We start from the raw sequence: 23383 nt of genomic DNA on the forward strand, positions 1-23383 counted from the left end.
TTTTCTATAAGAAATATAATTTTATTTATTTATTTACTTTTTTGCAGTAGATGCTGTCAGCACAAAATCTAGGAGAAAAAGTGAGAAGCCACCACAAAAAGTGCCAGCAGTTGATGAGGCTGTCCCACCTGATCCTGTGAAAGATGTGAAAGCTCTGGAGGAAATAGACGACATATCTCTTGAAACAAAACCAGCAAAGGATTCAAAGAAAACTTCAAAAGGAAAAAACACTATGGACCAAGGGTCAGCCAAGAGCAGAGCTTCAGCAGCAGCACCGAGGATTACAATAAAGTTGGTGGCCAAAAAGAAAGTGAAAACTGTAAAGGAGCCCCAGAAAAAAGCAGATAAAAAGTTGAAACTGAAAGATGTGCAGGACCAGCCCGATGTTAAGGACATTCAGGGTGATCAGATTTTAAGCGCTCACATCAAGTTAAAAACCGAATCTTATGATGATGAACTCAGCACTGGGGACAAAGGAGTGCCGACCATACCTACAAGGAGGCGTGGGAGATCTGCTGTCAAGGTAGCTGAGCCTGTAAGTCAGACTACTGCCAAAGTTCTGGTTGATGACCAAAAATCAAAAGAGAAGGAATTGACCAAGGTTAAGGACAGCGGATCTGCAGAGCAGAAACTGAACTCAAAAGACTTAAAGAAAAAGAAAGTAGCCCCACTGCAGGGTTCTGAGGTTAAAAAAGTGACTCGTAGAAGCACAAGAGTTGCTAACGAACTCTCTAATAACTTAGCGGACAATGTACCTGAAACCGAAAGTCTGACTAAACCCGCTACTGTTCTGGACGAGCTCAACTCAGAAGTTTCACAAAAGGCTGAGGCCAAACCAGTGGTGAGGAGAGTAGGACGAAGGCAAAGCAGAAGGTTAAATAAAGATATTACAGTGCCAGAAAACCAAGGCTCGTTAGCCACAGAACCTGAAAATTTACCTGCACATGCCAGTGAAAGTTTGAATGTTAAAACTGAGGAAATGAGGGTCCCAAGCATAAAGTTAATAAAGACCAGAAATCCTAAATATGATGCACAGGCCAGCGGGAAAACTACATCTCGAAAGAAAAAGCGGAGAAAATATATTTGGACTTTAGCCTTAGTCAAAATTGGAAGTCAAACCCCACGGGCAGAAGATATCCTCAAGGTACAAACAGAGACTGTGAGCCAAGTGGATAAGACCCCACCTAGTGACACCGGTGTAAAGAAGATCACAAAGGGACGAGGTAGAAAATCAAAACAGGAATGTGCAGCCCCACTGGAAAGCATTCAAAATGTTGAAAAGGATCCCCAAAGCATCTGTGATTCGGAAACATCAAGTTTACAAGTGCAGCCTGAAGCAGATCCTGCGCCTGAAACTCCCACGCAAGAAATCACTAAAGCAGATTGCGGGAAGGTACCACCTCTTCAGATTAAAAAGGTTTCATCTCCTGGCAAACATAAAAGCTCAAAGCCGTCTTTTCTGATTCAGCAGGTCAGCCCGGTGCCTGAAAACAAAGAGGAAAACCTGAAAGATCCACCAGAGGTTCAAGAGGATAAGTCATCTTTACAGGATACAGAGACCACTCCTTCTAGAAGGCTAAGAAGAAGGACTTCAAGCCTTGAGTCACCACAGAAGAAATCTGTCAGCAAAAAACCTGCTACCACTCGGAAACGAAGGTTCAGGAAAAGTCCTCAAGAAGAGGAAGAGCCACAAGTGGAAGCTGAAGTTCCCTCTCAGGTTTCAACTGAGGAGTCTGCTCCTCAAATTCTTCCAATAAACTCATGTCCTAATTTAGTTGAAGACCCACCACAGGTGACCAGTTTAAACTGTTCCGAAGTTCTTGAAAAGGAAAGTCCAAAAGCTGCCGACACTCCCTCACAAACAGCAGATGAAGTCTGTCCACAGTCATTGGAGAACAAACTAGAACCACAGATTGAAGAGGCCAAACCATTGCCTGTGCCTTCCAAACCCAGAAAACCTAGAAATAATAAACAAGCAAAGAAGAAGAAGTCTGTTAAAAAGCAGAAGGCTGAGAAGGCTGTTGTTTTGCCTGACACCACAGTAGATGCAGTCCCTGACACAGTTGACTTTATTAACATGGAGCCTATTCAAGTGGAAAATGTTGAGCCTGTAGCTAAAGAGGTGAGTCAGGTAGTGGAGGAGAGAGCAGAACCAGAATCTGAGACCAAACAGGAGCCTGTTCTTGTAGAAGAAAAGGAAAAGCAAATACAACCAACGGTAAAAGAGGAACCAGACATGCAATCTATAGACAGTCAGCAATTGGGAGAAAGTCAGCAATTGGAAGAAGGTCAGCAATTGGGGGAAGGTCAGCAAATGAGAGAAGGTCAGCAATTGGAGGAAAGTCAGATGTTGGGGGACAGTGAGATGTTGCAGGAAAGTCAGCAGTTGTTGGACACTGAGAAGATTGTGGACAGTCAGCAGCCAGTGGTGACCTCAGATCAATCAGGTAAACTAATATCATCCAAGAAATCTTCCAGAAAACTAAAAAAGAAACGCAAATCCTTAATTGGCCAACGCCAAAAGCACAGGCACAGAGGCAGTGATGGAAAATTTGCCCCGCTTAAATCCCCTGAAGGTGAAAGTACTTTTGATGCTGATGATGACCGTTCTCTGCTGCTGGCAGCTCCCATCCCATCCCAAGGGTCTACACTCATCGGAGTACAGAAAAAGTACAAAAAGAAGCACACAAGCCTGCCTTTTGTTGGAGCTAAGAAGTCCAAATCCCAGTCTAAAATCATTTCCCATCTGATTGAAATGGGAATGGAGAAAGATAGTTTGAAGCAAGAAGAAGCAGACACTCCAGTGGACTCGGGACAGCCAGATGTTGTTAGTGTTCAGCCTTGCAAGTCAAAGTTTGTAAAAAATATCAAGCACTTCATTATGCCTGTTGTAAGTGCAAGATCCTCTCGAGTGATCAAGACCCCACAGAGGTTCATGGATGATGTTGGGATGTCCGTGTTGCCTCGAAGGCACTCTCCCAAGAAGGGTTTGCAGCTGGGCTTGAACATTCGTCCGGGGAAGAGGCGAGACGATGGGGCAGAAAGGCCGTTGTCTCCCATCTTTCCAATTGATGATGAGGATATTTTGAGTGAAGCTCAGCTGGATGTTGACCTGTTTTCAGCTCAGGACCTGGAGGACAGCATCGACTTGGCCGATAGCCTGTTTTTTGACTGTAAGAGTGAGAAAAATGAAAAGAAGAAACCTTCTCTGAAGAACTCGAGCTTCAAGTGGAATCTCCCTGAAGATTCCTGCGAGGAGTTATATACACTGGATAAAGCCCCAGAGAGCAAATGTGAGGATCTGTTTTTATCTACCCCAGCAGATAAGCTCCCAGAACCATCGTCGGACCTCTTGGAAGTTCTGAAAAAGAAGAGTCCACCCAAATTTAACAAGCAGGCGGCTCACCTGAAGATTTATCAGAAGCTAAAGAAGCCCATTTTGGGACTTCCAAAAAGCAAAATCACACAAGAGCTCGAGACTGTGAGTAAACCCGCTTTGCCTCCGGTTGATTTAGCTGAAGGACTCGACGACGAGGTCATGAGCATCAGTCTGAGACAGCGGGACACAGGCGTAGACAAGGAAAAGTCCAAGATCAAGATCGAAGACCTTGATAGTCCTGGAGTGGTGAGAAAGGTTTCCGTTAGTCTTCGGTCTCCTAATTCTGTTGCATTGAAGCCATGCACAGAGGAAGCATTGGCAGTGAAAGACACGTCCCTGCGGGACTCAAGTAAGACAATTATAATTAGACATGATTCTGATCAATATTTAAAATAAAGATGTTTAATAGGGCACTTATGTTTTTGTTTTCACAGAAGCGCCGTCGTCGGTACAGAAGTCAGGCACAGTCGAAGGCGTTTCTCTGAGCCACATAGAGAAGGGAGCGCCACAAAGGGCACGCCTCGCGCCTCACGCCTCAAATAAAAGAATGTTGAATCTCCTCAGGAAAGCAAAGGTTCAACTTATTAAAATCGACCAGCAGAAACAACTCAAATCTTCTGGGGTAAGGTTAAAAGTCACAAATAAAATGTTTAGCATAAAGAAATGGTCTATATTTGTGCATTTAAACAAAATTACAATTCAATCAAAAAGTTAATTTATTTCAGTAATTGACCTTAAAAATTGAAACTTGTATAGATTCATTACATTGATATATTTCAATCGTTTATTTCTGTTGATTATTTTTTATGTGTGGAAGTTCAAAATTCACTGCCTATTCAATCTCGAAATGTTTGAAATTTACTTTTATCATTTTCCATGTCTGGAAAAATCAAGCATTATTTTTTCCATACAAAATTTTCCTTTTTTTTCCCCCATTGGACAAGTCTAATCATGCTTAATAAGCACTGTAGTTTTGTCTCATTGATCTGCTGTGTGTCCTTCGATTTACAAAGTATCACCTTGATTTCAATAGAAGCAGTGGACCACAAGTTTTATGTTTAAACAAGCTTAAGTTAAGGTTGCTCTCTAATAGTTGTTTTTTAATTTTGGTGTTAAATGCTCTTGTTGTTCCAAAGAAATCTTGAAACTTGAATTTGGAATAGTATGGAATGGATTTTGTAGCAAACAATGTGTGAAAATTCTGATGATTATGGCTTACAGAAGATAAAAAGAAATTATTTTTAATGTCTCAGAAAATTAGAAAGTCACATAAGATAAAGAAGGAATTTTAATTAGCCATGTCAACCTACATATTAGTCCATGTACAGTACAGACCAAAGGTTTGGGCACACTTTCTAATTGTATTCAATGAGAAGGTGTGTCCAAACTTTTGGTCTGTACTGTACTTTCAATATATACTCTCAATATCTGACTGGACCTCGTTTTGCATGAATCACTGCATCAGTGTGGCATAGCACGGAGGTGGCCAGCCTGTGGCTCTGTTGAGGTGTAATGGAAGCCTTGGTTACTTTGAAAGCTGCCTTTAGCTCATCTGCATTGTTGGGTCTGGTGGCTCTTGAAAATACTGCAGGTTCTCTATAGAGATTCAGTCAATTCACTTAAATCATGTGTCAGTGCCGTTGACGGTGCTGGAAAATAAAACCAACAACTCTATATAGTTTGTCAGTAGAGCAAAGCATTGAGTGCTCTTAAATTTCCTCTTAGACCTTTGGACTTGAGAAAACGGTGGACTAACCCCAGCAGGTGACATGAGTTTGCAAATTATTATTGAGACAGTTGTAGCCCATTGTCCTCTCTTCATACTGATTTTAGTGTTGCACTTATCTCAGTTGCGTGTGCCCTTTTATAAAAAAAAAATTCCACTTACATTTCCATCAGTATGATTGACTGCAGCACTGTGTACAACCAGCTTCTTTAGCAATAACACTTTGAGGCCTCCTAGTGGAGGATGTCAGTGACTGTCTGCTGGACAGCTGTCAAGTCATCAGTCTTCACAATTCTTCTGCAGGCTACACCATTTTTTAATGTTTTAAAATATATTTAAATTATTGGTCATTATCTAAACAAATTGCTTAGCAATTGTCAAAAAATATCAGAACCAAAACCTTGAGTTACACCAGTGTTTCTCAATTCCGGTCCTCAGGCACCCCTGCCTTGCATGTTTTAGGTATTTTCCTTCTGCCACACACCTGGATTGAATTTTGTAGGTAATTAACAGCCCTCTGCAGTTCTTGATGGCTGCAGAAGAGGCCAGGCAATCATTTGAATAAGCTGTTCTGGAATAGACATCTAAAACATGCAGAGCAGGAGCGCCTGAGGACTGGAATCGAAAAGCATTAAGTTATATCTTTCGAATTAAAATTCTACATTTGAATTTCCCCTTGTAGGATTCAGATCTGTTTATTTCAGACTAATCCAGTTCATTCCAGTTTTGTTCAACGATACTCACATTCAGATCCAAGACCACACAGTATGATTATTTGAAAGTACAACTACTTAATTTCATGTATTCCCACCTGTTATAGACTAATCCTGTATTCCTGATTAACAGAAGCACACAAAGCTTTGCCCCTTGTTTGAGCAGATGTCTTGTTTCTTTATTTTATTTTTCCCGTAGCTGTTATCCGGTCCTGCTGGCTCCAGATCTCAAGAAATCGCTTTTAAAAGACAGAGGAGGAAGCAGAGGGCGCAAGTTCCTCGTCCTGAGGTTCCTGTCAAGACCGAGCAAGTTCAAGGACAAGTGAGTCCTCGAATCAATACGCCTGATAGGGACAAGCATCGATCTGTCTTAAAAGTGTCTAGTTCTATCCATCCCGTTGTTTTCTTCTCAGCCGCAGCTCATCTCCCCACTGTGCCAGGAGTTTCGCCGAGCAGGAGGTCCGCGAATTAAGCACGTGTGTCGCGCCGCCTCCGTGGTACTGGGCCAGCCCCGAGCCATGGTCACTGACGACATTCCCCGACTGAGTGCCTTGCCTCTACATGAAAGATCTGGCATCTCCCCGTCTGCTATCGCTAAAGGTTGTTATAATTATGATCGTCACCATTTTGTTTCATAGGATGCTATCTTGATTCCTGTGAATGTAGTGTTGTAAATTTAGAAGTTAATTTCTCCTTTTTTGTTATTTTGAACAGCTTAAATTGTATGACTGACAGTGATTACTAATTTTTGCAAAGTAATGCATGTCCATTTTATAAAATGACCACCATTGTTTTGTTTAATAAAATACAAAATTTTGATATGAACTGCAAAGAAACAAACACTTTAAAGAGCTAAATTATTAGTTCCCAGAAGGCTCTTTGTCCAGAGGTTCCTTGACATGCACAGTGGCTTTTAATAGCAATGATCAAACATTATATGAAGCTTGGCACTATTTGTACATGCAAATGTAACAAAAAGACCAATTTTGTTAGGTATTCCTATATGTTTTTATGCAGTATCTGCATAAAATAGACCCTAATGGAACACGGGTGGAAAAAAACTTTTGATTTATATCGTTTTATTTCCTTTTTGTCATTAGGGTACAGACATTTCACACTTTCCATTTTCACAAATATAAAACATTCAAACAATGAAAATGCAATAATTTTCTATAAAAAAAATATTAACAGGTATTTTTAAACTTGGTAGTGTATCTTCCGCCCTCCCCAAATGTTTCCTTTGGGTCTCTAAGCAAATAGGTTTAGCATAACAAAAGGCAATAAATATCTTTTTAGCTTGTGAAAGGTTATGACGACTTGATTTTTTTCTCTTGCTGCAGATATCGGGTCTCCATCAGAGTCAGACAGCCCAAGCCTGTCGGATCCAAAGGCAATAAAGACGAAAAAGGTGTCCAGTTTTGCGAAGAAGAAGGGGCTCGGGCCATTCGGGTACCGCTCTCGAAGGTGCGGCATTTGCAAAGGCTGCAACCATGAAGATGACTGTGGGAAGTGCATCAACTGCCTCGACAAGCCTAAGTTTGGTGGTCCCAACACCAAGCGCCAGTGTTGTGTGTAAGTTTAGCATAAATGCGTAGCTGTTGGTTTATACTGCAGTCTTCAGAAATAATTGTTTTGTTTTTCTTGCTTTTACCCCAAGGTATAAGAGGTGTGATCAGATTGAAGAGAGGAAAGCACGGAGACTCAGCGGTAGAACGGCTCCTAAAAGTATTTTGCCGCTTTATTTTGCAAACCAAAAGATGTTTTCTTTCTTTTTTACCATGTACTGTTTGTTGTAATGCTTGTTAATTTTGCTTTTCTGCTTGGATAAGGTTCGTCTAAGCGGAGGCGGTCATCTCTCAGCGGGGGGTATTCAAGCAATGACGAAGGGAACGAGGGTGGCGGGGACTCACCATCTGGTCCCAACACAGACGGCCACAGTCCATCAGTAAGGAAGCAGCCAAAGCGTGTGGTGAAGCCTCGAGTCTATTTTGACCTGGTGGATTATGACTCTGATGTCGACGACAAAGCTTTATCTAGCTCTGCCTCACCAGCAAGGAGGAGGGGAGCTGGACCGCGCTTCAACCAAGGTAACCTAAGATTCAGCAAACCAGGAACTTGTAATGGCTTTTAATAACAGCCACGCTTGCTTTATATTGTAGTTTATTCACATTTATTGTAAATTTTCTTCTGTTATAAAGACTTTGTTTCCCTGGATGGATTCTTTGAAGACTTTTCAGATGATGAAGTCAGACACCGTAAATCCAGTTCACATCGGGTACCACAGGTTCGTCGGAAACCTGAGAAGGTGAGCAATAAGAATCCAAACTCTCAGATCGTCTCTGGACTACAGTAGGTGGCTCTTTTGGCGGCTTCATCCAGGTTAAGACTAGAACATTTGGTTTTGGAGGTTGAATCTAACTGCTAATGTGAGATGTTTAACCAGATGAGTCAGTTTGGTCAAGTACAGTTTAGACTCGTGGCATGCAACAGCCATCGACTCAATAAAGTGCGTTAAAGTAAGCAAATGTCATATTTCAGCAAACATGCTCACTGCTTATACATACACATGAATAATATAATATAATATACACGTCTTTTGTTACTTTCTGTCATACAAAAGTCTTAAATTTGAGTTGGTGAAACCTGCAGAAACCCTGTGAGGATCATTTACACAAGAAATTGAAGTAGATTGGTGGCATTGTGTGCCACCAATGTTCTTCCTGTGTGAAACGTACTGAGAACAGAACATTTCTGTCAGATATGAAAGTGAAAGCAGTGTAACGAGCTAAACGCCATAGAGGTTTAAGTAAATAAGTGAATTGATCTTATTTGACTGGTTACTGCATCTTTACATTGTCCTTTCTCAGTAGATGTTTGGTGGCAAATCACCTCCTATGTCTACTTCCTGTCTGTTTTTGTGTATATACAACCCCCAAACAAATGTAACTACAGTTTTAATCTTCAAGATGGTAAAAAACTATGTTGGTTTTGACCTTTGTGTCCAAAATTCAGAATTTACACTAAATACAGTCCTCCAATAATCATCAATGGCATATTTGATTTTAACCATTTTTGACCTCTGTGTTAAAACCCTAATTGATAAACTGTCCCTTTAAGGCTTAATTAGAGCCTGAAAGGCCTTTGGCTCTCAATGGTTGCCACTGAACTTGGCAGATTTTTGATTTACTTTGTTAATACAATTGTTGCCGACAAAGCAGAAGTTTCTGAATGTCTTCAACTCATATTTTCATATTTTTAAAAATGTTATTAAAAACCAGTTTTATTTAAAAAAAGGAAAAGAGAAAAAATGTTTAAGTCTTAATGTTGGCTTTCTCCCTCAGGCTCTTTCTTCTCAGGTTTCCTTGGAGCAGACTCCTCCCAGTGTCCTGGCTGCCCTTGCTCACGGATTTGAACAGCGAGAAGTCGAGTCTTCTAAACCAAGTCACAAAATCAGAGTGGACTTTAAGGTTGAGACCGATTTCTTCTTGCAGTGCAGTATTAATTGCTTTTTTTTAAAGAATAAGCTTCTGACATTTGCTGTTTTTAAGCAACTTCTATTTCACATAGGCTGTTACAGAATGTAAAAGTACAGGTACATGTTAATTGATTAAAAAAAGTAAAATGCATATATAAATTGATTAAACAGAAGAATCTATTTTAACCTTTATATTTTTGTTAATTCTGAAGACTAAATGAAAACCATAAATTCAGTTTCATTAGAGCAGAAATAAAACTCTGTCCATGTCTTGTGGAGGATATGAACTCCATGCTTGGTTGCAGCGCTCAGCCACCTTGACAACATATAAATTGTCTGTAAAGGTTTGAGCATGTGAATTTGATTTCTGACTGGTCATTGCCCTGGTCATTAAGCAGGTGTTGGTGTTATTAGTGGTAGGAGCAGGTTCTAAATCCTGCTGAAAAGTGAAAGCTGCATTTCCAGAAAGCTTGAACGGCTGTTAAACTTCCTGGTAGGCTGTCATGCTGACTTTGGACTTGATGAAAGGCAGTGGACCGATTCCGACAGATAATGTGGCTTCCCGAGTTATCACTGACTGGAAGCTTCACACTCGACCTCAAACAGCTTTGATTGTCTTTCTCTCTGCTCGTCTGTCAGGCTGTGGGACCTTGATTTTCAAATGAAATGTAAAACTTTCTTTCTTTTTAAAAGGATTACCATTGGCGCAATGTTCCCAGTCTTCTTCAGCTTTGGTATAAAGCATGTTGAGCCATTCCTGCTTCAGGAATGGCCTAACATGTCCAGCAGGCTATAGCTTGTTAATCTACCCCAGACTCTTGAAGGAGCTCTGCTTCACAATCGTCGCGGGGCTCCAGTTATCTCTAGTGCAGATGGACCTTTTGCTACCTTACTTTTTCCTCCCAATACACTTTCCATTGCTATAGAAACAGTCTTTTTGACAACTTCTAAGTCAGCAGTTCTCCTCAAGGTCATGTTGGCCATAACAAAGTTGTAACATAGAATTTCTTTATTAAACATATTTTTTTGGGCGTTATGCAGCTCAGTTCTAGAGCAGGTGCACCATACACAGAGTCTAGAGTCCTCGGTTCGATTCCCGACCCCAACCCATTTTTTGCATGTCTTCCCTTTCTCTCTATTCTTCTTGTTCAGCCATGGCTGAATACAATGTAACCAAAAATTATTTTAAAAATTACTTTTTTCTTTACACTTATGTAATATTTCAATTTGCTGAAAAACTGAATGATTCAGTAGAGTATGTGTTTCAATTCCCAAATAAGATTACTGTACTATATCACATTTTAGTAGTACTTTCATTTATTGAGATTCACCTATAAAATCCAATGAGCAAGATAATGCTATTCACTTTATACCCAGTAGGGGTCAGTATTTGCTTTCAAATGACCAAATTATCGACTTCAGGACTTCTCCTGAAAACAATAGGAAGTATATTCTAGTCTGATAGAAACAGTTTTGCAAACAAATGCTTTAATTGGACTGTACCCTTAAGTAATATGTATTCCTGTTGGTCAGTGGCGAGTGCTGTACTTATAACAACTGTAATTGTTGCTGTTTATTGTCTCACCTTCAGGAGGACTGTACCTTGGAGAATGTCTGGAATATGGGCGGTTTAAGTATATTGACCTCTGCACCTGTCATGCCTCCTTACGTCTGCTTCCTTTGTGCCAGTAAAGGACAACATGAGGTGACTGCTCAGTGCTTTCTGCTCTGTTTGAATTTGCAAAGGGGAAACTGTTAGCTTCTGTGTTAGCGGATAAACATATGGCAGCTACGTTTTATGTTGACATGCTAACAGTATTGGGGAATTTCTTTTGAAGGGAGTGTACTTTGTTTATTTTTGCAGATGTTGTACTGCCAAGTATGCTGTGAACCCTTCCACCAGTTTTGCCTTGAACCCGCGGATCGCCCATCGGAGGAGAATAAGGAAAATTGGTGCTGCAGGCGCTGCAAGTTCTGCCACGTGTGTGGAGGGAAGAACAAACTCTCCAAGGTACAAATGCTTATTTAGCTGCTGAAATTCTAATGAGACAATTTTCCCATTATTTTTGTCTTCACAATGTTTTCTCAGCCTTTACTGGAGTGCGATCGATGCCAGAACTGTTACCATGCTTCCTGTTTGGGACCGAACTATCCCAAGCAAAACAAGAAGAGGAAGGCCTGGGTGTGTTTTAGGAAGTTTGTCTTGAATACTTTTAGGTTTTTCTGCTTTCCAGCTAATATGATGTTTTCTTGTAGGTTTGTACAACCTGCATCCGATGCAAAAGCTGTGGTGTGACACCAGGAAAGACCTGGGATACTGATTGGAACCATGACAAGGGCCTCTGTCCAGACTGTTCAAACCTCTTCGACCAGGGTGAGGGGGCAGTTAAGCTCTGCCAGTACATTGATTGATTATTTAACCAGCTGCTGCTTTCAGGCATAATCATTCATGTTGTTGGTTATGTCTTTTTTTTTCTTTGATTCTTTCAGGTAATTACTGTCCAATCTGCTTCAAGTGTTACGAAGACAATGACTACGATAGTCAGATGATGCAGTGCGGCTCCTGTAACCACTGGGTACACGCCAAGTGTGAGGATCTAACAGGTGATTTTTATTGGATGAAATCATATTTTAGTGTTTATACTCATTTTCATAGACTGTGCCTTGCCTCAAACTATGTCATGTTTTTTAAAGCTACGACTTCAAACTACTGTATTTTACTGGGATTTTGTATGATTGACTGAGAATAATAGTGCTTGACTGTAAAAATATTATTTTCCTTGCAAAGGAAATTTTGAAAAGGTGCCAGTATTTTGTAGAACTACTATTTGCAACAGTTAAAGCATCAGTTTCCTTGATGTATGTCTCCATAAAACTGTCGTTTTGAGACCATTTTCACATTATTAATAGAGGGATTATTTATAAACACTGCAGATGCGTGCTTGACTTAACTGCAGAAAGAGGCAGACTGGATTTTAAATCTCTCCCACATTTTTTAACATTAGCTAGCAGTGTACTACAACTGTTTAACACAGCGTGATACAATAAGTTATGCTACAAAATTGACATTAGGGAATGAGATGCATCTTAATTAAATGCAGATGAGTCGATAAATGATGAGAATAAATGTCCCTAACGTCGGACATTATTACTTTCTAGCAATGTAAAAGTAATTTGTTCACTGAAAAATCATCAACTCTTAATGAGACATGTTCAGTTCCTCTTAATAAGACAAACGTATACATGGTGAGCAATAGGGTCACCACAATACTGTTTTTGTAAAATGTAAGTTTCTAATATATAACAAAAAACAGAGTTCATATTTAGCATGCAAGGGAAAAATAAAATAAAATAATCTTAGTTTGGTCGCAATGGGCTCTTTGCACCTGCTGCGCTGACGTCACAACCGCATGTGCAAATGCAGCTCTCTTTTTTCCGCTTTGAGTTACCATGACAGCTAGAAAAGACAAAGTCTTATTTCAGACGCAAATAAAACAATACTATGAACATTGCTGTCTTCCTAATATAATGGGCTTTTAAGTTTTCATGGATTTCCAAGCGGTCCTGAATTAAGATGACGGTGGCTTGTAAATATTCATCGCTACCAGTTAACGCTAACGCTGCACAGCAAAGTTTACAGCCTTCACTTCACTCCAGATCAACTTCTTCAGCCTAAAGAAGAAGGTAAAGGAGCCTCCTGTGTTATTTCCATGGAATCACTTCTGTATTCAGCTTGAAAGAGAGTTTATGGGAACGAGAGAGCAGACCAGAGCCAGACAGCCGAGCAACTGATCCGCCTTTACACACTGCTGTAAACACTGTGCTGCTGCACAAGAAGCATGCAAAACTAATAAAGCGAAATAACACGGAGACCTTAAGGAAAACGGCCATATTTTTCTAAAAGCAACAACTCTGAACCTGGACAGTCTTCTGAACTAGAACTCCGACACCAGAGCTGCTCTACTGTTAAGCTATGGGCTTGTTGTTCCTCAGGCTTCAGAAGCAAAAAGCCTGAACTGTAAAATCCCCCGTTACTTGGTCTCTGACACTAACGACAATAAACGCACGTAATATACTTGAAAACAAGGTAAAAACATTGTCCATTAGAATGGATGAAAAATGTTTAGATACTTAAATAGCACATTTTTACAAGAAAAATGTCTAGCATAAGCTAAAGCTAATGTTAGCCACAAAGTTTAAAGAAAGTAAAAGTCACCTTCGTATCTGTGTATAATGAGGCAGACATCTTAAAACCTTTCTCCAGCTTACTTGTCGGGGCATCGGATCGATCTACATCATTAATTGTTACCTTGGACAAGCCCTGTAAATACCCAGTGTAAAGAGACTTTTTCAATAGATCGGAAAAGATTGAGCCGCTTTTCCCCAAATGCGGAAGCTGAGGTGCAAAGAGCCCATTGGAGGGAAAACGAAGATGTAGCTGTATCCATCGAGGCAGGTGATAAACTAAGCCTTCAGAAATTAAAAATGTATTAGCCTAATTGTAAATAGTTTAGTTAAAATAATGTATTGTTGCCAGCATCCTGACGATGAGATGCACAGTAGAGTGGCTGATGACGCAACGTGACGTCGACTGGTAATCTCTCTATCGATAATGATATTATAATGCAAGTTCACTATCACAAACTAGTAAACGTTCTTTACAAACTTAAAGTTTAACACTCGAACTGGAAAATATTTTAGATATTCAAGATAAAATGCAATGACCAAAAATAATAAATGAAATGGAAATTAAAACCACACACAGCTGTAGCTATAAATGAAATGGATTGTGAAGTCTCTGTAAACAAATTTACCCTTCAAAATATATCAATTATCAGAATGGAAATGATCAAGCTCATTTGAATTTATCGTGCATCGTGATGGGCTTAGTCAACATCCTTTTTAAAGTCATTCTGCAGTGGATTAGAAAGCTTGGTCTGGACTTTGACTAGGTTATTTTAAAATGGCAGTAGGTTAAGAATGTTAAGAGCGGTTGTGAATTTAAGGATACGTTTGCAAGATATAGAGGTGGTTTAAACCTGACCCTGATTTACTGGTAAACCCTTTCAGACGAGCTATATGAGATCCTGTCCAGCCTGCCAGAAAGCGTGGTGTATTCCTGCCGGCCGTGCAGCGTCACCCAGCCCAGCGCCTGGAGGGAGCTGTTGTACATTGAGCTCAGAGCCGGGGTGGAGAAGGTGTTGGCTTGCCTGCTCTCCTCTACTCTCACCCAGCACCTTGTCACATGCTCTCAGGTAGTGGACCAAACTTCCCCTCCTTTATTAGTGAAATGAGAGCTTTTTTTTACTTGCTTAAAATGTCTTTAAATTTAAATAGTGCTAGACTGTTTCTATTCTGAAAAAGGGTGTTATACTTAGTAGGTGGACAGAAATGTCACTGGAACCTTTAAATGTATTGGTTCCATATGTACAACGGTTTCTGTTTCAGTGTGAAAAGTGGGTTGACCCTGACAGTGGAGTTGAGAACCAGCCGGCCTGTGACCTCAGAGCCGTCGGCAAAAAGTTTGACAAAGGCCTGTACACCACGCTAGTGAGTAGAGAAGTAATTCTTATAATTTTTTAATATCAACATTTAAGTAATCTGTTAAAAATGTACGGCTGTTACCTAGAGTAGAAAGATCAGATGCTTTCGAAAGTGGAGGTTCTCTTCCTCAAAGTTCATCCGGTTCTAACCGGAATCAATAAAAATGACCTATAAAAGATATTAGAATTATCTGCACAATTGCAGAACTGATGAAAAAACTTTTGTATATTAAAATATGCTTACACAACCATGTCAGTGTTTTACTTTCGACAGTTTTTTTTTTTTTTTTTTAAGATTTTTTGTGGTTTAGTTTTGCAAACCAAACACTATGTCATCACCTTAGGACTGCAAAGGTTTCTCTTGGCAATCTGTCCAAAAATCTTGGACTTCTTTTTTTTCTATGGAGCTTAAACCCTGAATATACTGAGTTTTGTTAAGTCAGAGGATTTTTGGAGTATTTTGCAATTTATCTTGGACTTTTCTACGATGCAAAAGGTGGCATTCTCATGGAAAGAACTGCAAATATTTCTTATGTGTTTTCTTGTGTTTTTGTGAATGAACAATGGCATAGACTCTTCTGGAAAATTGCATGGTTGTGCGTTTATAGCATAAAATTATCAGGGTGAATAAAGCTTTAGCTTCAGTGACGTTCGTTGGGTTAAAAAGATTATTTTCAAAGGCTGTAGGTGATTGGGAGTACTTCTAGTTTGGTGTTGATAAACACCGTTGAAATTCTCTGATTTTTATTGTTCGTCATTGGACAAAGATTTCACATTGCTGTTTTTTTTATTTTAAAATGATTCTACTTTTTTATGGTTAATTATGCTTATTGGTGTGATCAGTTTTGCCAACTTCTAACATTTTGCCCATCTCCAGACAAGAGACACTTTTGTCTTATTCAGAACGCTTTGTTTAAGTTTCAAATCATCACTCATGTATAGCTGTGTTAACATTTTATATCATTCATCATTATTGTTTGGAAATTCATCAGTTGTGTTGTTTAAACTCAAGCGTCAATGTTAGAATTTTCATTTACAGCAACGGGTATATTTTTCATAATTTCATTATACTGTAACAAACACATCCATGATATCTCCTCTATTTATTGTCTGTCCAGCATAAATTCCAGTCTGTATGCACAGTACACGAAATTCAAATAGTTGGGTTTTATGAGTAGAGGGGATACTGCAAGTTAGCTTTATCCTGTCTGAAGGACAAATTGTTATTGTAGAAGTTTACCATCTTGGTAGAGCCACAAACCATGGTGTTTGTTGTTTTGGCTGCTAAACTGAGAGTAATCAGATATACTCTGATACAATGCTGCCCGTCCCAACAAATCTGACCAGCTGGTGACCTGGTAATAGACAAACCTGGCCGTTTAGAGGTATGATTACTCACAAGCAGCTGCTCTACAACAAATATCAGCTGGAGGACTGTGTTGCTCTTATAGCGTTTCTCTGCAAATAGTGAAGACTAAACATCTTACAAAGACCAGGTTGTGTAAACATCCCTGCCTCTCTTCACCGCCTTCTGGTAACATCTGCTGCAACACGTCTGAGATGATCCGTTTGATTGATGATAAAAAAATTAGATTTTTTTAAATCACTTTTGTTTACATTTGTTTTATTCGTAATTTGATTTTCAGGTGACTATGACTAATAACTTCAACATCTTACTTGTAGTTTTGTTTTTTTCCCATGTTGAACATAGAGGAAGAAGAAGTGTATCTAGCCGAGTCATATTATAAAAATGCAGTTGTGCAAACATCATATGATGATTATTTACTCATCATCTGATGATTATAAATCATCATACAATTTATAATCATATGATTAGAAATGGCATCCTAATCTCTGTGTTGGCTGCTAGTCAGCATTTTTTAGATCCTCACATCCCTTTAACCCTAACAGACTTTCTGCTGTTGAGCATATGGAAAACGCATCCTAAGTTGTTTTTTTAATTTGTGTACCCACTCTGACGCATGACAATCCAGTTCAGATGTGATATTACAGATTTTATAATAAAACAGATTTAGATTTATTCATATGTCGAATGATCTGTAAAATAGTCCTTTGACATCCTGAAGAACCTGAAGCCACAATCTGAATAATTGTTTCATTTGGTGATTTATGCAACAGACAGACAATATAGCCTATGTTCATTGTTTTCTTTTCAAATGTTCTGAATGTTAAGAAATTCCATGCGTGCATAAACTATAAATGGTAACATTTGTGGCTAATTGAATCCTGGTGTTGTTGTCTTGAATAGAAAATGTTCCATGAAGATGTGGTTCAGGTAATACGAAAAAGGCTGGAGCAAGAAGACCATCTCCCAGAGGAGCAAAGACCCACAGCCCTGGCACGCTCTTACTACCTGAAGGTACTCCAAGTTGCAGAGTTCACTTCAGTTTCCTTTAGTCGTGCACAGAGGGGAATTTGTTTTGCACTTATGTGTAAAAATGGAAATGAAAATTGTATTTCTTTTTAGCTCCTTGAAGAGGTGTTTAACTGGTTTAACAGCCAAGACCCAAAGTTGTGGAACCTTTCTACCAAAGATGCACCAGCGTGAGTAGTGATTATATATTTTTTGTCATAAATTGGTTCTTTAAAATGAGACTTACTGTCTTCAGTTTTCCGGTATTTGTGTCTGCTCATTTCAGTATTTTCATGGCTGCAAGTTGAATTTGAAATGTTTTTGTTCTCTGTTTAGAGGGATGCTGTCGACAGCTGTTCACCCTCCCACGACAGAGCATGTTTATGCCCAGTGGCAGGAGAGGAAGGAGTCCAGGCCTCCGCTGGGCCTCCTTCAGGATGACAACGGACAGCAAAGCTTGGACATAAAGGAAGAGGAGGCAGCTACTCCCATGTCGGGGGACTCGGCGAGCCAAAACCACTTCAAAAATAGCCGAGCAGCCAAATTTAAAGGCAAGTCTGTCATTCTGAGGTCATGGTGGAGGTTTTGTGAGTGTTTGGGGCTCAAAGTGGTCATATTTGTGGTTTTCATAGGGAAAAGAGGTAGACTTTCCAAAGCTGACTTGGACACAGGGTGGTCTAAAGACGATGAAAGACAGTGCTCTCTGTGCCAAAAATATGGAGACCTCAAACCCAATGTAAGAAATGCAGTACTTTGCATCATTGTTTTTTATAGCTGCTCTGGCTGTGTTACCAGGTAACTTAGTGCTCTATGTTTGTATACCTGTAGGAAGCTGGCAGGCTGCTCTACCTGGGCCAGAATGAGTGGGCCCATGTCAACTGCTGTTTATGGTCTGCTGAGGTTTTTGAAGAAGATAACGGCTCTCTGCTGCATGTGCACAGCGCTGTGACAAGGGGCCGATTGATGGTCAGTAAACGGATTTGTATATTTCTAAATGTACTGAAGCAAAATAAATAGAAATCTGTGTGTATATGCAGACCAGCAAACGGATATATTTATTTGTAGGAAAGTTTTAGCTGTTCGCAGTTCTTGACTCAGCTTTATGTTTTGTTCTTCCTCTCCATCTTTCCTAATGTCATCAGCGGTGTGAACGCTGTAATCAGACTGGTGCCACAGTGGGCTGCTGCCTGACATCATGTCAAAGCAACTACCATTTCATGTGTGCGCGCTCGCGGCAATGTGTGTTCCAGGATGATAAAAAGGTCTATTGCCACAAACATCGACATCTCATCACCGGCAGGGTAAGTTCCAGACCTCTCTTTGAACGTCTCCTTTTGGATGCAGCAACCATTTCGACCTGTGGTGCTAAAGCAGCTTTCTTCTCTTGTACAGATGATAACTGGTCAAGAGTTTGAAGTAAACCGCAGAGTCTATGTGGATTTTGAAGGGATCAGCCTTCGTAGAAAGTTCCTGACTGGATTAGAACCCGAACTGATCAATGTGATGATTGGTAAATAGTTCTATTTTTATCTGATCTTATTGCTCTCCTTATGTTATTTGGCTATGTTGTGCCAATTTGGCCTAATAATTGATATTTCTTTTGTTTCTTTGCAGGTTCTCTGCAGATTGACAAGTTGGGTATGCTGTCTGAACTGTCTGCTAACAAAGGCAAACTGTTCCCTGTCAGTTTTCAGTAAGTTGCAATTTACCTTTTGAACTTTTAAGTGTATCTGAAAAGCAAATTTGCTGCAAAAATATGTAAATTAAAATAAATTGGTGAATAAATCAAATAAACGCATATAGAGGTACAGTTCAAGAAATCAAAACATGATATAAACAATTGATTTCATTTATATAATCCACTGAAACTTGTTTTATGTAGATTCATTACACAAGCATAATGATATATTTAAAGCTTTTATTGCTCATAATTTGCAGTTTGACATAACAGCAAAAATCTAAAATTCAGCCTCTGAAAATTTCATGACAGGACTATGGTGTCCAGCTTATATATGGTTATTTCTTAGTAATTTTACCTTTTGTATTTAAAAAACCATTAACATTTCCCTATGTGGTATAATTGTTTTCAGCACAATCTGAACTGTGTGTATTTGTTTCATGGGGATATACTGTTATTGCGCGTTGAGTCTTCAGTCACGTAAAACCATAAAATTCGAGTTGGAAAAAGGTTAAAGAATCCACAAACGTATCACAAGACACCAAAACACTGAGCTTACATAACTTCTAGGTCTGTCTGTATGCCCCAGCCCCTCTATCAATTTCAAAAACTAATGATTTGGTCTCCGACTGTGAGTCTCCCTCCTCCTCTTCCAGGTCAAAAAAAGAGCTTCCCTGCCTGCTGCATACCCATTTTTTCCATCATCCTTGCATACATAACTAATTTATGAATTAATTTTGTTAAAATGGTGCAATAACTTTAGAACATCTGTTTATTTTTCAGGTGTTCCAGGTGGTACTGGAGTACATTGAACCCTCTACGGCGGTGCAGATACACGTGTAAAATTCGGGAGGTCCGGCCTGTCGTACCAGAGAAGCCTGTTGAAGAAATGCCTGACCAAGGAGACAACCACACTATTGCTCACAGTCCACGTCAGCTACCTGGTGTGTGATGTAGCGATGAAAAAGTGTTTTCCAAAGCAGAATAGAAACTTATTTTCTTCTGCAGACCCTCAATGGGAAAATTCGGCTGTAAAACAGAAGCATGCAGATACGTTTAAAGATAGCAGTGGCAAATAAAAAACAAACTCTACAGTAATGTCAAATGTGTAATGTAGGAAAAAATATGCAGTTGTCCTAAGAAATGTGGAAAATTGTGCAAATAATAGCAGGATTGTAGATGCTAGATGGTCTCACATGTTTGGTATGAATCTTCAGAGTGTGCAGCCCAGGAGGTTGAGGAAACAGAAGCCCACCCCCCTGCAGAGGAGTCTCTTGTTCCAGGTCTTCCCACAAAGTCTGATCAGGGTACAAAGCCAAAAGTTCCCAATCATCCCCTTCATCGGAGGCCAGCTGGAGGTTTGTCCCGTCCTCTGCCAAGCCCAGGTCTGTTCATTTTTCAAAGGTCACATGTAAATGTTTGAAAACTACCCACAAAAATAAATAGTCCAATTCTTTCTGTTTAGGTGTAATCCAGGCAAAACCTCACCACATCTTGACCATTAGTGATCTGGAAGAGACACGAAGAGCTCGCCGTCACAGCCCACACTCACAGCCCCCTTCCCTAAGGAGTCATATGTCCCCCCCTCCCGTGACTTCATTAACCGGACCCATTACCCTCCGTGCTGGCAAATCTGCTCACCCCACCTCCCCCTTGTTTCCGCTCGGTGTTTCAGACAACCTAATGAACTCATCCCGCTCAGTGGGAGGTAGAAACGCTCCCTCGGTCCGCTCCACTTCCTTCTTCCCTCAGTCTCACTGGCAGGACAGCACAGCCTCCACGCAGCAGTTACCCAGAAACCGCCTGTCATTTGATCTGAGTGGTTCAGACTCGGTCGAGGTGCCGCACAACTTTTTAGCTTCACCGGAGCCTGAGGATGTCTCTCCAACCAACGGTGCTTCGCCCCACGGAGACTTAGACAAGAACGACGACCAGTTCCCCTTCGGCTCCTTTCACCGAGATTCCAGTATGAGTCTGGGTGAAGAGATGCGGACAGAACTCGAGATTGAAGAAACGCTTCTGAACGAAGGAGTGGCTATGAACTGCGGGGGGCAGATAGTGGTTGAAGGTGACGATTCGGAGCAGTTCTGGGGAAGAACCAAAGAAGTACATAAGAGGAAACCCCTCGTTCCAAATCTTCCACGTTCTGCTGCCTCAGCAAAGGAAGACCTGGGAAGCACCTCTTCGGATGAAGATATGGAGCACTATTTAAACTTCTCACGAACTGTAGTCAGCTGCCCGGTATCCAAAGATCGATCCAAGTCTCCTTCCTCTTCTTCCTCTACCCGGCCCTTGGCTCAGCTGGATGGGATAGATGATGGTACTGAGAGTGATGCGAGTGTAGCAGCTACTGATGATGCCCAGAAAGTCGATGGGCCCAGGAAAAATCAGATACCAGGAAAAACCCATAACAGTAAAAGTCCTCCTAAAATTATAAACAGCTCAAGATTAGCTAATCTGTCATTTGATAATAAGCCATCAGAACCTTCAGTTGCCAGAAAAAGTACGACTGATGATCCCACCCCATGTCCACCACTGTCCTGTGACACCACAACCACTCCTTCAGTAGATCGGGAATCTATACTTTCTTCTCCAGTTGTTGAGTCTCTTCCAAACTTACTCACTAAGGTGCCTGAGACGTCATTTTCAGAGGAGTTGTCTGGTTCCAGTTTAGGTTTTGCCTCTGAAGCGCCTCTTCTACTTGAGAAATGCGAGGGCAGCTCAAGTTTTACCGAACTACTTCCGGTTTTGCAAGAAACTGAAAATAAAGGGCCTGAAACCTCTAAAGTCCAGAACTCTGAGTCTGAAGGTCCCAACTTGGCTTCTTCAGCTGAGGGCTCTACTGTTTTGATAAACCACATAGCACCTAATCTGCTGGATTCAGCCGAGAATAACCAGAGCCCCATGTTAGGCCTTCTCCAGCCCTCCCCGTTTTTGTCTACAGATGCTCAAAACCCCTCTCAATGTCTTGTAGATTCTCTTGAGGTGTATTCTTGTTTACCGGATTTCAGTCAACCTCCTCTGACCAGTATTACACTTCAGCCCGTGACGGTACCTCAAGAATCCCCTAGCTTCTCTTGCATGGAACCTTTGTCCGCTAAGCTAACAACCCTCACTCCTGTAGAAGCTATTAGCCAAATGCAGCTAAACGACCCTCAGAATGACCCAAGACTACCAGTCGGATTAGGGGCTGGCTCCCCAACTGAAACCTGTGCAGCTCTGTTTTCCACTCAAACACAGCCATTCAGTTCTGTAAGCGCTGTTTCTTCCTCTGGTTCTGTATCGACTCTTCCCGGGCTGCAGAGTTCAGCCGCCACGCCGCCACTGCAGACCACCTCTGCTCCTGTAGTCCTAAATGGTTTCAGCTCCTCCACTGTGCAGAAGGAAGCCACGCCCAGTCACACCATCTCCATCAACTTCTCCACTCCAAGGCCAGCCATTGAACCCCACCAGCAGGTGTTGCCCCAGGCGTTACCGGGCCACGCCATCCTCACAGTGAAGGAGGTAGGCGGTCCGAATGTCGATCCCACTCCTCATGTGCTGCTGGTCAACCGCCTCGGGCAGATCTTCGTAAAGAACCCCGAGAGCAACACCTTCCAGCTGCCCACCCCTCACTCCCCATCCTTTAACTGTGTCACCCAGATCGCCAGCCTTTTGCAGAGCAACGCTCTTTCAGCCACTCTGGCCGCAGCTGGGAGCATGACGGCTCCGCCAGCCGCCGCCAGCGTGACGTCAGTTCCTGCTCCCTCCACACCTGCAGCTCAGAACCCAGCCACCGTTACACAGCTGCTTGCTCACAACACCAACGGTCCCGTGGCCTCTACAAATTTGAAAAAGTCCAGAAAAAACACAAAAACTCCAAAAGACGAAACGGTCTCAGAGCTGAAAAAACCAAAGAAGAAGAAAGAGTCAGGCTCATCCAGAAAATCCAAGTCCTCCAAGGTTGTGGGACAGCCTGCCTTGTCCACTGAAAACGTCCCGATGAGTCCTGCCGAGAGTGCCCAGGCCATCATCAACCAAGCGATGGCGAGTAACTACACCCCCAAGTGGAGCGGGCTCCGGACAATGAGTCCATCATCGCTGGTTTTACCTCCCGGCCTTCTAATTGAACCTGAGCCTCCGGTGTCGCCACGTTCTCCCTCACCACCAGCCCCGCCACCGCCGCCGCCGCCCCCACCACCGGTGCCTCGCCCTCGTTCTCACGTTCGCATGAAGAGAGTGTCTTCGCTCTCGGACCGCATCGTCACAAAGAAGTGTAAAGTTGACTTCTTGCCACCTGAGAGCATCAGTGAAGAGGAGGAGCCCAGGAAGCCTGCTTTTCCAAGCGCGTCCAGCAGAGCCTCGGGGGTCCGCATCAAAACCCCAACGGTGAAGGGGGTCCTGAACGTGGATGAGCTGAAGATCGAGCATATGAGTGATTCTGATAGCTCAGGGTGAGTTTTTATTCAGTGACACTGAAACCTTGAATTCTAGCTGTTTTTGTTTTGTTTTTAAA

At 41.3% G+C, this 23383-nt stretch overlaps 1 protein-coding gene across 5 annotated transcripts in view; it reads left to right on the forward strand.

The window, feature by feature from the left end:
- kmt2b (lysine methyltransferase 2B) overlaps positions 1 to 23383 on the forward strand; it is a 34103-nt gene that overhangs the window by 2765 nt on the left and 7955 nt on the right. Inside the window, exons 3-30 of one of the 5 annotated variants that reach the window (XM_023331107.1) lie at positions 48 to 1393; positions 1469 to 3728; positions 3814 to 4001; positions 6018 to 6140; positions 6232 to 6418; positions 7159 to 7390; positions 7476 to 7543; positions 7648 to 7905; positions 8017 to 8123; positions 9160 to 9285; positions 10885 to 10998; positions 11158 to 11304; positions 11383 to 11475; positions 11550 to 11667; positions 11784 to 11897; positions 14364 to 14548; positions 14742 to 14843; positions 17106 to 17216; positions 17325 to 17401; positions 17547 to 17761; positions 17843 to 17946; positions 18039 to 18176; positions 18353 to 18511; positions 18603 to 18720; positions 18825 to 18903; positions 19672 to 19832; positions 20106 to 20273; positions 20354 to 23321. In XM_023331107.1, the coding sequence (XP_023186875.1) occupies positions 48 to 1393; positions 1469 to 3728; positions 3814 to 4001; positions 6018 to 6140; positions 6232 to 6418; positions 7159 to 7390; positions 7476 to 7543; positions 7648 to 7905; positions 8017 to 8123; positions 9160 to 9285; positions 10885 to 10998; positions 11158 to 11304; positions 11383 to 11475; positions 11550 to 11667; positions 11784 to 11897; positions 14364 to 14548; positions 14742 to 14843; positions 17106 to 17216; positions 17325 to 17401; positions 17547 to 17761; positions 17843 to 17946; positions 18039 to 18176; positions 18353 to 18511; positions 18603 to 18720; positions 18825 to 18903; positions 19672 to 19832; positions 20106 to 20273; positions 20354 to 23321 (10066 nt within the window). Of the gene's footprint in view, positions 1 to 47; positions 3729 to 3813; positions 4002 to 6017; positions 6141 to 6231; positions 6419 to 7158; positions 7391 to 7475; positions 7544 to 7647; positions 7906 to 8016; positions 8124 to 9159; positions 9286 to 10884; positions 10999 to 11157; positions 11305 to 11382; positions 11476 to 11549; positions 11668 to 11783; positions 11898 to 14363; positions 14549 to 14741; positions 14844 to 17105; positions 17217 to 17324; positions 17402 to 17546; positions 17762 to 17842; positions 17947 to 18038; positions 18177 to 18352; positions 18512 to 18602; positions 18721 to 18824; positions 18904 to 19671; positions 19833 to 20105; positions 20274 to 20353; positions 23322 to 23383 lie in introns of all 5 variants that reach the window. The other 4 variants (XM_023331108.1, XM_023331103.1, XM_023331106.1 and 1 more) reach the window with 4 other exon arrangements.

Source organism: Xiphophorus maculatus, chromosome 3, assembly GCF_002775205.1.
Source record: "Xiphophorus maculatus strain JP 163 A chromosome 3, X_maculatus-5.0-male, whole genome shotgun sequence".
Taxonomy (NCBI): domain Eukaryota; kingdom Metazoa; phylum Chordata; class Actinopteri; order Cyprinodontiformes; family Poeciliidae; genus Xiphophorus; species Xiphophorus maculatus.